At 38.9% G+C, this 16,454-nt stretch overlaps 1 protein-coding gene across 2 annotated transcripts; it reads left to right on the top strand.

The window, feature by feature from the left end:
* The first annotated feature begins 4,350 nt into the window (after positions 1 to 4,350).
* On the top strand, positions 4,351 to 14,462 carry tmem147 (transmembrane protein 147). Of its 2 annotated transcripts, none has more exons than XM_082552653.1 (8): positions 4,351 to 4,447; positions 6,701 to 6,803; positions 7,879 to 7,948; positions 8,041 to 8,106; positions 8,241 to 8,377; positions 9,358 to 9,442; positions 9,667 to 9,788; positions 13,636 to 14,462. In XM_082552653.1, the coding sequence occupies exons 2-8, from the start codon at positions 6,727 to 6,729 to the stop codon at positions 13,754 to 13,756; spliced, it is 678 nt and encodes a 225-aa protein (XP_082408779.1). In that variant the 5' UTR covers positions 4,351 to 4,447; positions 6,701 to 6,726; the 3' UTR covers positions 13,757 to 14,462. The 2 variants fall into 2 exon arrangements, with proteins under 2 accessions (XP_082408779.1, XP_082408778.1); XM_082552652.1 differs by lacking the exon at positions 4,351 to 4,447 and adding an exon at positions 5,926 to 6,032.
* Positions 14,463 to 16,454: the final 1,992 nt, after the last annotated feature.

The following is a 16,454-nucleotide window of genomic DNA, read 5'->3' as shown; positions in this document are numbered from 1 at the left end:
GGAGCTTCTACTGCAGTATTGTGGTTACAGCCCAGAATCCCATTTCCCCAAATAACTGTGGACAGAACAGCACAAAGGGCACGGATGTTCCTGGATTGCATAAATACTAGACCTCCATCCTCTTTGGGCCTTTGTAGAATCAGTTTCCACTGCATTCGTTTAGGACCAGAGGACAGTGCAGCTCGCAGATGAAAAACTTCCAGGAGCTGAAAAGCATTCTCTGCTTTCCAGTGGATCTGAACGGCTTATCACACAAATAACACATTGCAGGTGTGAACAACAGCTTTTCAGTCCCATACACTGAAGTCAACAGCTGAATGATTACACTAACAAATGAGCTCCTTCAGTTGGCCTCCGTCCACACAGCAGTCCCCTACTGTAGTTCATTACGAGACTCAACATTAGGGAGAAAAACATAAGCCGGGGTTTCTTTGCCGCAGGCGCAAGCTTTAAATGAGCCTTATTACCACAAGCAGCAGGTGAGCTTACATAATAACACAATACGCACAAGTGAGATATGTGTGTGTGTGTGTGTGTGTGTCGAAATCAAATTTAGATGTTACAAGTTTAAAATGCAAAACAATCCTGAATCGTTTCAGTAAGAACTCAAACACAAACTCAAGCCTGTCCTGGTGACTCAGGTCATGTTTGTCTGTTGACATTAGTGTTGAAGACTTTGTTGTTAAAGGTAAGAATAAAAGTTGACTGATTACAGCAGACAGTAGGATGACCTCTGTGTTTGCAGCAGATCTTCACAGATCTCTGTTACTAATAATGTTTAACTGACGATACAACATTCAGGTTCTGTACTATTCAGGACTGTTCATGATGCACATCCCTGGGTGGACTTCTGCACGTCATAAATCAGCTACATAAACTGACTTGAACTGAATTCATGATGATCATTGGTGGATTTTCCCTGCACATGTTTGCCAGTCGTCTTTGTCGTGAGTCTGTTGAATATTTCAGAAAAAAGGGGCCGCACAAAAGCAACTATTTTATCTTAATAGATCAATTTTTAAACTTTTTGAAAAATAAAGTAAAAGTCTTTTTCACTTAGTTACATCTGAACAGTTTTGCTAAATCTTGGAACCCATGAGGCTGTGGGTCTATAGCTTTGCTCTTTTACTTTCTCCTTTCTCTCTTTAAAACTTTAAGACACAGAGGAACAGAGCCTTTTACTCCACTGGTTGTACTTTGTGTGTTTATTTAACTTTTTTCTCATGATTTCCATTTACTTACATTAGAAACAAATGAGATTAGGCCACATTCACTCATCATAGTGTGAATGTGGGGGCATAGTGTTTGTTTAAGGTTTGAATGGCCCAGGGGAAGAAGCTGTTAGTTTGTCTGGAGATGTGGGTCGGTGCCTCAGAGACACAAACAGGTGGTGGGTCAGGTGCAAGGGGCTCACCTTTGATGGTCCTGGTTTTTCTGAGACAGGAGGATCTGGCGATGGCCTCCAGGGGTGGCCGAGGGCAGCCAATGATTTTTGGGGCGGTATTAATTACCCGTTGAGCAGCCTTCCTGTTCTCAATAGTGCCCACTGTGTACCAAACACCCAGGCAGTAGGAGAGCATGCTCTCTCTCTAATGAGAGTGGAGCGGACCTGTCTGTGCCTCATGAAGTCCATTATGAGTTCTTTTAAGGACGTTCAGCTTCCGGTTATGAGCACAAGCGGGACAAGTTCTCTCCACCCTGTCCGCTGTCTCATCTCAACAGAGAAGAGTCCAATCATAGTGGTGTCATAGGCATACTTGATAAAGACGTTGGTTGGATGGGTTGGTGTACAGTCATATGTGTACAGGGCATACAGCAGGGGGCTGAGAACGCAGCCCTGAGGGGATCCGGTGCTGAGTGACAGTGGGGGGAGAGGTGGGGCCGAGTTGGACTGATTTAGACCGGTTTGCAAGAAAAACTTTGATCCAGGAGGATCACGGAGGATCTGAAGGTGGTCCAATTTGGCTGTGAGGATTTCTGGTATTATGGTGTTGAACGCTGAGCTGTAATCCATAATAAGCATCCTCATGTAGCTCTTCCTGCTCTCCAGATAGCTCAACTCTCTGTGAGGGGTGATGGTGGTGGCATTCTCTGTGGATCGATTTGGTCTGTACGCAAACTGGTGGGGGTCGAGGGACGGGGGGTAGACAGTCTCTGATGTGCAGAGACACTATGTGCTCGAAACACTTCATGATTACAGACATGAGGGCTATAGGCCTGTAGTCATTGAGGCTGTCTATGCCAGTTCAGTCTTTCTTGGGGATGGGAAATGGTAATTCATTAGGTAGTAGAATATGGGGGCAGAAAAGAATAAATATCACTGATCACAGAGAGACAGACAGAAAAAAATACTCTCACTTCTACATATAACCCCTAATTTAGACCCTTCAATCAACTTAACCTTTCTGTCTGTGTACTGTGAGGGAAACAGGAGAAACCTCAGAAAACTCATGCAAATGCAGACCGCTTCACTGGTATGCAATGATCACACTAGAATACCTGCAAGATTGGTACAAACATCAATAAAACTAGCATTAATCAAATAACTAAAAACATATAGTGTCACAGTAGAATTTGAGTTGTAAAGGAAAGCATCTTTAAGAACAAAGTCAAAGGTGACAACAGAGTACAACAACAGGGCCATTTGAATTGTATTTGAAATTGTGCAGAGTTCCTATTGGTAAGCTGGATGTTGAGGTGTGTGTAGGTGGCACTGATCACATAGCTGGTTGCTATAAAAGCAGGGTGATTGCTGTTCAGCAGCCACGGATCACATCATAAACTGACTGACAGCAAATACAATCTCTGAAAACTGATCTGTGTGGCTTGTTGTCCAAACAGGAGCAGATATGGGGAAAAGCAACTTTGAACTGGCACTTTGCCTCGTACTAACGGCTGCCTGTGGCTTAAAAGGAAACATTGAGTGTGACACACACATTTTTATTGGGAAAAGGAACTGGACACAAGCAAGACTATTCTGCCAGACACATTATGTTGACTTGGCTACTTTGGAGATGATAAATATGAAAGTTATTATACCATTTTTGGTCCAAAGGAATATCCCAAACACTTGGATTGGTCTACTCAGAGATCCTGAAGATGACTCATTCTGGAAGTCTATAAATCTAAGGTCAGTGTCAATTTTGAAATGACCTTTATGTCAATATCCATGTCTGTTTATGCTGATTTTGAGATGATTGTTGTGTTGATTTCAGAACAGGTGAAGGTGTCTCAGGTGATGACCTCTCACATACCAGCAAATGGGCCTCTGCACAGCAGGACTACTGTGCAGTTGTAGGAGATGACCTCATGTGGTACAGTGCACAATGTTCAAGTATCAATAATGTCTACTGTTCCCGAGGTGATGTAATCCAGTATCACACTGTTATGCTCAGTTGGTATGATGCTGTAAAGTGCTGTATGGAAAACTATGGTTACCTAGCCACTGTCACCCAGGTAAACTCAGGTGATGTTGACAAACGGGGCTGGATTGGACTGTATCGAGTGGGAGGCAAGACCTGGAACTGGACGGGTAGTTTAGCATCTAGCTACAGAAACTGGGCACCAGGACAGCCCCTCACTGCAGACTGTGGCTCTTTGCATGCTTTTATCGGAGGCTGGGTAGGCTATGCTTGCTCTGAAAAGTTTAACCCTTTTTGTTTTGTTGACAACCTGGTGGTGGTGAATGAGAACAAGACATGGGAGGACGCCTTGATTCACTGCAGAGAGATGAAAGCATCATGTGCTGGTTGTACATACGACCTCCTGAGCCTGACCGATGTCTCTCAGTACAACTATGTCAGAGACAGGATCTACAGAGCAACCACTGATGAGGTTTGAGTTTATTAGTTTTGAATTATAGATGTTCTTCTAAATGCATCACTTGTTCATAGATTCTGCATTAAACACCAGAGGAGTTCACGTTCAAGTGGCTTTACTCTTTCTACTAGTTCAGTGCTTTAAGGCAGGCTGTGCTGTGGAGATGTCCTTTCATGTCCAATGTGTTGAAAATGTATACTCTAGAAAAGAAGTGCGTGTAAAAATATATATATTTTTTTTATTTTATTTTATTTTTTTTAAAAAAGGATCAATATTCATTTCAGAAAAAGCTTCACTAAAGCCTTAGTAATCAGCATTTGTGTCTGGCTTAATTTGCAAATATAAATCTTTTTGTCAGTAATTGATTGATTTGCCAGTTTATTTGCATTTTTCAGCTTTCTCAGAAAACTACCAACACTTCCACAGCCAGGAGTGACTCTCCCAGTTTTGTCCTGTATTTCTCAGGTTTGGATTGGCTTGCGCTTCCTGGGAGGAAAATGGTTTTGGAGACAAACCAGGTCCCAAAGATATGCTGCCGGACTGTCCGTCCAACTGGGAACACTGTGGGACAAACAGCACGTGGATGATCAGGGACTGCGCAGACAGAAGAAACTTTGTCTGCATTCAAGTAACCCCTCAGTGAATGAAACTGGCAGCTTAACATCAAATGCTACAATAATGCTTGTTCTATCAGTTCTTTAGCATATATTTAATTATTGTACACCTCTAAGTTTGATTCTAATATTATTAATCCTTTCATTTTATGCAATATAACTGTAACAATCTCTGAAAACAATGGTGTACTCTGAGGTTGTAGATACTTTGAAATGAAAAGTGCAGGTGATGTTTCACTTGTTGTGTTTAAACCTCTGCATCCAGCATATAAATTGTTTTGGTTTGCCTTGCTTTTCATTTATAATTAATTTTTCATTAACATGAAATCATGACTTACTGCTGCTACAGTGATACAGGCTCCTATAATGTTGGCTCTGTTAAGGTTATTGTAAAATATTTCAATTCAACAACCATCTCAAACAACTCTAGCTCTCAAAACGTAAGAATATTATTTAGTTTTTTTTAAAATACTCAGTCTATACCAAAATATTTCTTGTTTGCTGAAGACAGATTGCATCATTTTGATGTTTTAAGCAATTAAATAACATATTAAGAGAAGTATAACTGACCACCTGGGCTCTAGTGGTGGGAAGGGTCTTTGCGAGCCTCCATTAAAGCAAAATCGCACCAGAAAAGAAAAAGAAAGGGAGGGAAGAAATGTCAGGGAAGTCTGCTGTGTGGAGAGAAAAGCAGAGCAGAGCAGCTACAGGTTAAAATATATCATATAACATTTAGAAAAATTTAATCTAATGCAATTTAACATTCTGTTTTTAGGTTGACTCTACTTTAGAATTACAGTTTCATGAATATGAACTATATCTAAAAGTTTGGACAATCATTTAAGCTTTCATAATAATCAATAAAAAATGTAATTACATTATTAACCATTATTATAAGTTTCATTAAGTTATAACTGGTGAAAAACTACCCGAGGTTGGCAATGTCCCAAGATAGGGCTTGCACTTCTCACCACTGAAATCCAATAGGCCAGATAATTTAGTTTTAAAGATCTAATTAGTGATTTTGCTAAAAAGAAAATGTGCCAAGTGGTATGTTACTGAGGAATAAACTCCATCATCATCTATACATTATCATTATTGATTTATTATATTATTATTTGCATTTATTATATTATGATTTTTTTAAGATTTCTTAACACTTACGATTTTTTTGGCCTTCATGTTTTGAACCATTACACTGTAAATTAGGAAATCTGATGCTTTGTGTCCGTTACTGCAAATAAAACATGGCTCCAATGAATTGTTCAGTTGTCTTTATCGTAAGCAGTTTCTAAATGTGAGCCTTACAAAGCTAGGATTGCCTTTTGACGCCCTTTTATGCAATAAATGAAACAAAGTAGATTTATTTACTTATATTAAAATCAATCATTCACGAGGGAGATGGGTTAAGAAAGGAAGCAGGGCCACAGATTATTTATACATACAGTCCATAGTTTTGCGCTAAAGGCCCCCGGAACCAATTGTTAGGTTCCTACAGTAAGTAGAGCATTGTCGGATGCATTCCGAGGTGGAGCTAAGCTTACTTCCGTTTGTCATTCAGCTAGAGAGCTGCTGGATACATGGTGTGTCGCTTGTCAGGTATTTAAAACGCAGTAACGTTCTCCTTTTCTCTTTAAAAAGTTTTGATACGTCAAAACAAGGAAAGAAATGAGATTCGTAATCACAACATAGGAAAAGAAGGTGCCGGAGGGTTTGTTACCTGGATGTCGCGGTGTGTCCGCACAGGGTGTGCGGGATGTAGCTTAGCCAGCTAATGCACTGGTTATTCATTTCCTTTAGGACCCTACACTACTCTGTAGCTCTGCTAATATTCATATAAAATACACAAGCTAAACGACTCACTCAGAGACGGCAGACTGTCTTTGAATTTTTAACATTTTAAATTCCCGCGATCAGTGCAGTGTCATCAGTGAGGAGTTGATATTAAAATACTTTTACAGTAAAGAAGTAAACGCTGGCTAAGGTTTAAATGGTGCTGAATGAACCAAAAACCCAGTGACGGTAAATACAGCAGATATTATTAAACTGTAACTGATAGTAATTCAAACCCGTAAGTGAGCTATTTCGAACTTTTTGTCTGCTGCGGGAGTGAGCAGCTTTTCTGTGTTTTAAATCACTATAGTATCATATATAATTAAAGAGATGTTTTCTCTTGTTTTCTAACACAGTAAGTGGTTTTACTGACTTAAACTAATGCAATTGTTTCCCCCAGTCTTTGATCATTCTCTCTCTTTCTCTCTCTGCAGGAAGCTGCATTTTGTGACGAGACATCATGACACTTTTTCACTTTGGGAACTGCTTTGCTCTGGCCTATTTTCCGTACTTTATAACCTACAAGTGCAGCGGCCTGTAAGTGTCTGTGTGAATCAGTCAGTAATGCTTGACGGTACAAGATTTAAATGCAGTTACAAGTAACACACTCATACATGGGCTCACATAGACCCTTCTTTCACATTCTTCTTCTTCTTTGTGGTAACATATGTTGCCAGACTGGGAAGTGTCTGCTAATAATCTTCTTAGAAATGTTCGCGCTTTTGGAGAGGGTCCACATAATCCTCTTAGACCTGCATAGTGTGCATAGTACGTTCATTAAAGGCATAATGTAAACCCTTTCTGTCACCATTACTGCATGGATATATTAAAGCTCTGTTCATCTAATTCAGGCATGTCAAATTCATTTTAAATGATGTGCTATATTCAGCCCACGTTGATTTTAAGCAGGCTGGACCAGTGAAAGTACATAATGAATATGTAAAATTACAGAATAATTTCTATTAGTTGATTGCCAAGACTAATTATAAAAAATATAAGTTTCATTAATTTACAGAAGTTTTTTATTTTTAAAACTGTGGCCTCATTGTTTGTTTGGTTTTTTAAACATAATATAATAGATGGTGGAAAAACAGAAACCTTTGTCTATTAATTGTTTGTCAATTAATTTCGGGGTGTCAAACATATGGTGCGAGGGCCAGATGCAAGTTGACACAGTAAATGTAAATGGACTGGTTCTTATATAGCGTAAATGAACAAAAACTTTGTCTTTTAGAATTACAGGGTATTCTAGGCTATGAGCTACTATTACATTTTCTGTACAATTATGCATTTATTCCTTAATTTAAGCACTTTAAAAGAAATATTAAGCTATTTAAGAGGTTAAATGCACAAAGGGAGGTTTCACTGGTCCAACCCACTTAAGATGCAAGTGAGCTGTATAATACCATTCATACTATACAAATTACTTTTGTATAGTATGAATGGTAAGCTGTTTTTTTTATTGATATGGAAAGCTGTTAAATGTATGAAAATGCATAATAATAAGTTCATAATCTAAGCTGTTCAGTGGGCTCAATTGGAGTTTTTTGCTGGGGCTATTCTGGCCCCGGGCCTTATGTTTGACCCTCTTGAACAAATGTTCTCTGTTTAGCTCGGAGTACAATGCCTTCTGGAGATGTGTCCAAGCTGGAGCAACGTACCTGTTTGTCCAACTTTGTAAGGTGAGACATTTTTTGTGGTTATGAAAATGGATCATATTTTTTTGAGGCAGGAAAAAAAGCACAAAGTTAACATAAGTAAGTTTGGGTTTCAGATGCTGTTTCTAGCCACATTTTTTCCCACGTGGGAGGGAGGAGTAGGAGCGTATGACTTTGTAGGGGTGAGTGTTTAATGACAGTAACAACACCAAAAAGGAAGATAATCGTTCTTGTCATGTGTATATCATTAGAGAAAGGAAAGCATACAGAATACCAGCTTTAGCATTAGGCTGTAATGTTCTTGTTTGCGTTTCAGGAATTCATGAAAGCCACAGTGGACCTGGCAGACCTTTTAGGCCTCCATCTCGTTATGTCTCGCAACGCTGGCAAAGGAGAATACAAGATCATGGTGGCTGCCATGGGCTGGGCAACAGCAGAGCTCGTGATGTCGAGGTTAGCACTAACGTCTCATTTTATCAAAATGTGCTACACATCTACACAACAGGGGCTCATTCTGCATGTACGATCACACGATTAAAGTGCTGTCACAGTGAAGTTTGCATAAGCTCAAACAAGCTCAGGAGACGTTTTCTGTAGCATAAGCAGCATTGCGTGAGGACCTGAAACCGTGTTGCTTAACCATGGCTGTGCCGTTCTTGTGAGAGGAACTGGTTTTAATCGAGCCAGTGATAACGGGAGGATTTAAGGGGAAGGAAAATAGCTCAGTCATTAAAATCCCTTTGCCTGCTCATTTCTTTTAGAAAGATGTCACTTAAATAAATGATATGAAATGCATTCACTGCCCACAGTATATGACACCATTTCACCATGACACCAGCCATTTCTGCTGCCTTGTTTTTAAGTCAGACAACAGTTAAAAAAAATCCTACATAACATTTAAGTAATATTTAAAGCTGATAACTTTAAATATTACTTAAATCCGTAACCTGTTTTATATTGTTTTTTTTTTATAGTATTTCATTTTTAAATTTTACTTTGTGGCCACATGTCTGTGAAAGGCTCTTTATAAATAAATGTTATTTACCTTGAATATTAACAGAGTACATAAGAAAACATGTAAATGATAACTTAATTAACATGATGGACACAGAAGTTGCAACAGTTAATGAATATCTTACTGCAGCATGCTTTTTGATTATTAGTTTCCTGTTACTTTTCCCTCACTACAAAGTAAAAGAAAAATATCCAAGACAACTGTTCCTATTAAAAGCGGAACAAACATACCTGTTTCTTCTCTTATCGATAATTTTCAATTTTAAGTTTCTCACAGACTTCTAAAATATTTACTTTTGTCTTTATGACAGGTGGCCTATTTAAGTTTATTAAGAACTGTATATATGTAAAATCATATTATATAATCACCGAGTGAAACATGAAAAACAGGTCCCATAACTCACTATCCTGCTTTTCAGGTGTCTTCCCCTGTGGGTCGGAGCCAGAGGGATTGAGTTTGATTGGAAATACATCCAGATGAGCTTTGACTCAAACATTAGTTTGGTGAGTGACTGCTGCTCTTCTCCCTTTTTAATATTTTCACACTAGTGACTCATCTTGTTTGTAGCGGTTTTACAGAAACATCACAGTAGAAACAATTTGGTCTTTGCATGTTCAGAGAAATTTGAAGTTTAAACGACTTCATTCCTGCGTTTCTTTTCTCTGTTATAATTGGCATTATCGCCATTGTTGTAATATGAGTGATTTTATTCTGGTACATTATTAAGGTACATTACATTGCTACGGCATCAGTGGTATGGATGTTTACACGATACGACCTTCCAAAGAGCTTCAGGCTGCCTGTGACTGTGCTGCTGGCTCTCTGTGTCTATAAGGCCTTCTTAATGGAGTAAGTCTTGGATGTTTCATATTTCATGTTACCATTCTTATATTATATAGGCTTACACAATATAAGAATTATTGTATTTTTACCACATTAAAGTCATTTTTTACCTACAATAATATATTTAACATTTATCTGCCCTGTGTGGGTGTAGCAAGCATATTACTGTATGTACAGTAATATGTTGTATCCTGGACTAACATTGTTATGAAGATGTAGGAACAGCACCGACAGAAGGATATCAGATCACACTTGCAACAATTTGAGTAACTTGAATAACTCGAATACAAAAAAATCCCTGATGCAAATTTTTTGCTTCGGTACTTCATTTAATGCAACAGAGATTGTCTGGGGTACCTGGATGTCCATCATGTGCATGCACAGAGGTACCAACAGACTGTTTCTGTTGTGGTACCTCTGTGCATGCAGGTACTACAAAGTTACATGTGCAACCTGGGTGCAGGGGAAGAGCAGCAGCCAGCAGTCGTCTCCTTTTCATTGTTTCACCTTTAAGCGCATACTGTGTATGTTGTTACCATTAGCTAGCTGCAGTGCTTACCACCTGTGCCAGTAGCCTCGATCCTTCAGTTGGAGCTCATTTTTTCTCTCCCAGAGGCTTCATAGATCACAACTCTCTGCACTCTGTTACTCAGAGTCGTGACAAAATGACAGGAGACGCAGTTGGGTGCAGTGACTGTCCAGGTGTTTCACATTGCCTGCAGCAGTTATCCAGAATGCATAGAACCCTAGTTATATTTGTAACTCTGATTTTACATCAAAGCCAAACGTCCAACTTAGGTGGGAGTGCATTAGTCCACCAGTGATGCTCCAACAATATAAATCTAGGAGGTGTAGGATTCATGAAAGGCATCAGCACAAAGCCTGTAATATTTATCAATTTTAAAAAATATTACAAATAATGTTCGTAAAATCATAAAATAAAAAGTCTGTAAAAAATACCTGAAATAGCTTTTAGGAAAAAATATTTTTGACTCGATAAACTGTTGCTTTATTGTTTGAAATTAGTTTTTGGGATTGATCTGCTGTTGAGTTCATGGGATTCATATACCGTACTTTCTGGACCATAAGCCGCTACTTTTTCCCTAGGTTTTGAGCCATGAGGCTTATACAAAGGTGCGGCTATTCTGTGGATTTTTCTTCCACCACTAGGGGGACTCTAACCAGAATTAGAATAAAAAACAAGATAGATGAAAAATCAATGCAAAGAAGAATACACTACTTTTTCTTTAGCAGATAGAACACGCACAACAAATTACCAACTGGTAATTATTTTCAAATCCTCGCCCCTTCATCATGGAAACCACACGAAGAAGTTCGTATGATGCAAGTTTTAAGTTGAAGGCCATCGATCTTGCTATCCAGGAGGGAAACCGCGCTGCTGCATGCAAGCTTAGCGTCAATGAGTCTATGGTGAGACGTTGGAGGCGGCAGCGGGAAGAGCTCATGCAATGCCAAAAGTCGAGAAAAGCTTTCAGAGGACATAAAAGCAGGTGGCCTGAACTTGAAAATGTCCTGGAGGAATGGGTGAACACACTGAGAGCAGGTGGCCGAGGTGTATCCACTGTACAGATCCGACTGAAAGCCAAAACAATCGCCCGCGAAATGAATATTAAAGATTTCAAAGGTGGGCCGTCATGGTGTTTCAGATTTATGAAACGTAAAAACCTGTCCGTCAGGGCACGGACCACTCTCTGTCAGCAACTCCCCCCTGACTATCAGGAAAAAGTTGAAAACTTCCACAAATTCGTTGAAAAAAAGATACAAGAAAACTCCATCGGACCAGACGATATAATCAATATGGATGAAGTACCTTTAACATTTGATCTGCCTCTGACTAGGACCGTTAACAAGACAGGTGCATCATCCGTGTTGTTGAAAACAACAGGCCATGAGAGGACGCACTTCACCTGCGTTCTGGCATGCACGGCATCCGGACAAAAACTTCCACCAATGGTGATTTTTAAGCGCATAACTATGCCGAAAGAACAACTCCCGAAAGGCATAGTGGTCAAAGTTAACACCAAAGGGTGGATGATAGAAGGTCTAATGAAGGAATGGTTAACGGAGTGCTATGGGAAGCGCCCGGGAGGATTTTTTCACCGGAAAAAAGCACTGCTTGTTTTGGATAGCATGAGGGCCCACATCACAGATTCTGTGAAAGCAGCGATCAAGAAAACAAACTCCATTCCAGCTGTGATTCCTGGAGGTACAACAAAGTTTTTGCAGCCACTTGACATCAGTGTAAATCGGGCATTTAAAGCTGCACTACGGGTTTAGTGGGAGACTTGGATGACAAGCGGTGAAAAGTCATTCACAAAAACTGGCCGCATGCGAAAAGCATCCTTTTCTGATGTCTGTCAGTGGATCCTAACAGCGTGGAGTGCTGTGAAAGAATCCACCATCACCAATGGGTTCCGAAAGGCTGGACTGCTGCGCGGAGAGAGTGGCGCACCTTCAGAGCCAACTTCACCGGAGGATGACAGTGACACGGAGAGCGAGACTGATGGAGACAGATGTGATGAAGCGCTTCTGAGCCTGTTCAACTCCGACACTGAAGAAGACTACTTCATGGGTTTCAGCGAAGATGATTAAAGTGACATGTGGTTTCAAATACAGGAAAAATGGAGGTAAATAAATAGCGGTTATTTTCTCTTGGTTCTGTTACGTTTTAATCAGCAAAGTTGCTGCCGTGTTAAAAGGCATTGTTCGGAAAGAATCTGTTCAGGTACATACTTGTACATTTGCACTACAAGATTGTTCTGTACATGCAGTAAATATCTATTTTTTCATCATAGATATCTGCGGCTTATAGCTGGGTGCGGCTTGTATATCTTTTTTTTAAAAAAAATTTTAAAAATAGAGCGGATGCGGCTTATATACAGGTGCGCTCTATTGTCCAGAAAGTACGGTAATAATGAGACATTTTTGAGAAAACAAAGCATGGAGTGGAGCTACACTCTCAAACTTATACATAGCTTCCTAAGTTTTCCATTAAAAAACAAAGTAAAACATATTTAGAAATATCTTTTCTTTTTCTTTTTTTAAAATTGGAGACATAATTACTAATAGAAATATGGTTCCGGAATCAAAATGATCTGTTTCCATAATTTTTACTGGTTAAAATAAGTGAAAAATTGTTGCAGTACAACTGCAGGATTTGTGGACTTAAATACACTTTAAATGAAGAGAAATTATTTAAAGATGTGGCAGCAGAAGATAAGATAAGCTAAGATAAAACTTTATTAATAATCCCTCGGGTGGGTTCCTCTGGGAAATTCGGTTTCCAAAAGCACAGCACCGACAAAAGTTACAGTTACAGAATATTATATTTTTATATATATATATATATATATACACACACACACACACACACACACATATAAATACAGAGACATATATAAATAAAATAGACGAAGGGGATAAATAGAATAAATAGGAATAAAGATAAAAATACAAGTGAATTGCACATTTCAAGTATTGAGAAAGCCTTTGTGAAGCACAAGATGGCAGTACAACACTGGACAAGTATATGACCTAATATTTTTATATATAAAGGACATAATTTGCAGGTAATTGGAAGAATTGCTAACTTGCATGTTGTGCACCATAAGTGCTAAATTCTCCAATGAATGACTTCACAGTTTGGCATCTTTAGAAACTCTTGCAAAGAAAAGTTTCTTGTTCTGTTGGTGTGAGTGGAGTGAGTAGAAAATGGGGTCAGAGTTTGAATAAATGTTTTGAATATACTAATTATCCCTCTGTGTGTTTGAGCAGTGTTGTTTTGCTCTTTTAATTTGAAACTTACACACATTTTCCCTGGTTTTGTCTTCAGGTTGTTCGTTCATGTCTTCCTGTTGGGCAGCTGGACAGTGTTGCTGGTGAAAGCCGTGCTGACTGGGGCCATCTCTCTGTGCTCACTTTTCCTCTTTGTCACTCTGGTTCACTCCAACTAAATAACCCTAACCCCCCACCGGGCCAAAGCCTTTGACAGTCTTTCTGGTCCTGATAGGACCGGGGTTGTCCTGAATCAGGAGCTGACACCACATCAGTCTTGCTGTCACCATACAACATTCAAGATGGCTGAAAAACTACAGTTGATATTGAGCAGAAGTTGGGCAGGTCTGCCTGGAACACTTACCAGTGCTCCCAGTTTATTGTGATGAACCCATTGTTAAAAACTGTGTGTGCTTTCAGTCCATCTGTTGAAGCTGCAGAGCTGCGGTGGTGACATCAGAAGGCTTCTGTAATACGATTGGCTTACCTAAGCTGTGTTGGTTTCATGGAAATGTGACTTTTATATCAAATGAATCAAGACTTAGTTAACAGCATATTTAGTTTTAAATGTTTTCCAGCATTAATGCTCAACGTAAGAAGTTTAATATATAACAAATAAATGACATCAGTAGTTTGTTTGCCCACATGTGTCTTTTTGTTTGTATAAAAGTAGTAAAAACATGCATTCTAGGACTTTTTTTTCTCTAATTATTGAAAAGACTTGAGGTCTAAATAAAAAATCAGAAATGCCTTGTAAAATTAATGACAGGTTCTGTGATTTTGACATGAATAAATGTCTTTGTATTCTTTCTCTCAACTGTCCTTTAACAATCAGCCTAATTTGTTTTTAATAAAGCACAGTTGCAGCTATCTCAAGAAAACAATCTAAGCATTGTTTCCTTGGTTTCTTTTGTATTCAAAGATTCACACTTTGGGCTTTGCATCTGGGGTTAAAAATCACTTTAGAGTAACTCTCATTTTCTGTTTTTCATCTTTTTAATTGAATTTGTTCATGACCAGCACGGTGGGTGCCGTGGTTACCACTTTTTGGGTTTGTTTTTTTTTTTTAAATAGTTTTATTGAGAAAGAGGAATATACATTATTCGTTCACAGTTACAATACAAGCTGTTCCCCGCACACACGTTAAAAAAAATACAGTTTTAAAAAATTCATTAAAGGGGGGGGGGGGGGGGATAATATTAATCAGCTGGTAAAACGTTCAGTGACTTGCAATAGTTGACAAAGGAGCCCCAGACACGATATATTCGGCCTTTGCTGCTAGGCCTATCTTTTGCAATTTTAAAAAATGACATAACATCTCGAAACCAAAAAGAAACTGAAGGTGTCTTTGAAGATTTCCAATGGATTAAGATACGTCTAGCCCAGAGGTCGACAACCCGCGGCTCTTTAGTCTTCATTTTGCGGCTCTGGGTGGTTTGGGAAAATAAATTAGAAGTATTTAGCTGAAGTGTATTTTATTTGTGTTTAGTTTTTTTTTTTAACTTGTAGTTCTAAATTGGAAGATTGTGATTTTGAAATATAAAAATAAAATTATATCTTATTTTTTTCGTCGCTCAAAATAGGGCTTTGGAGCGTGATGTCACACTCGCGGAAGCCGGTGTACCCGCAGAAACGCCGTGCATTCAGGGGCGGAGCGTGGGGGTGGCTTACTGGGCTTAAGCCTGGGTTGTTTTGTCAGAAGCAACCCAGGGTCTTTTGGAATGTAATTTTTTCATAGTTAGATACCTGGCTGACAACTGTATAAAAGAAAAAGTACACACAATATTCGAAGCACATAGTGCACACTGTGGGAATTTACGACTGTGCGTGAATCCCCCCTGATATTGGTATGATCCGAGCTCAGGCACTAAGCGACTGAGCGAGAGGGCGGGGCAGCTGCTGCCTGCGAGTGCGCTGTTGGAGAAACGGAGCCAGCCATACTAAGGAGAGCTTAAGTTTGACCAGGTACCAAAGCAAATCATTAGTACCGTACAAATAATGTAAATATGACGGTGAATCACGAAAGACTGATATCAAACTGATCACTTGACCCATATTACGTTACTTGCTGTTCAAGTGAATCAACAAATGGCGAAATGAAAAGCCGAACAAATGCTATTTTTTTTTAGAGAGTCTTAGCTTACGTGTGTTTATTCCATATTTTCAGTTCTTACCCTCCCCGACTAAATCGGTTTCAGTTATGTACTGAAATATAAGAATGGACATTAGAGGGTTCTTTCAAAGAAAAAACTCAGGTAGTATTTTATATATTATGCTTTGTAAGTTGTTCAGTATATTTCTATGCAAAACGAGGGATTTCAGTACACAGCAGGATATTCACATTTGTAACCAGATATTTACATACACTTTAGGGAGAAAACATAAAACATTTTTACTGTACAACCTCAATTTAGAGTAAACTTTTGTTTTAGATAAATATTGAAATATCTTTTGAATTAGTTAAATGTCAGAATAAAGAGAGACAGAGCTGTCTATTTTTTATCACTTTGATCAAATTTAGGAGTCCATGTACACTAAGTTTATTGTTAATTAATAAGAAAACTGCAGACGATTCCATTCTGAGCTGAAGAAGCTTCTGATAAGTTATACAGGCTTGTTTGCACAACAAGGCTAAATAATTATATAAACTTTTCTCAATCTAAATAGTGGACTTTGGTAGAATTTTAAAAAAAATAAGTTTAGTGCAGGTCTATGATGATTTTTAGTGCTGCTATCATCTAGTTCTGATTCTGGTTCTGTCTTTGTTAAATCCTCAGTAGTCCTGATTTTGAACTGTTGTAGTCCTGTTTTAGTTCTGGATCAGTTCTGGGTCTGGTTGAATTGGGGTTTAGTCCGCCTGTCTTGATACAGCCCCGA

Source organism: Aulonocara stuartgranti (genome assembly GCF_965226115.1).
Source record: "Aulonocara stuartgranti genome assembly, chromosome: 11".
NCBI lineage: Eukaryota > Metazoa > Chordata > Actinopteri > Cichliformes > Cichlidae > Aulonocara > Aulonocara stuartgranti.
This window is presented reverse-complemented; position numbering and strand designations above follow the sequence as displayed.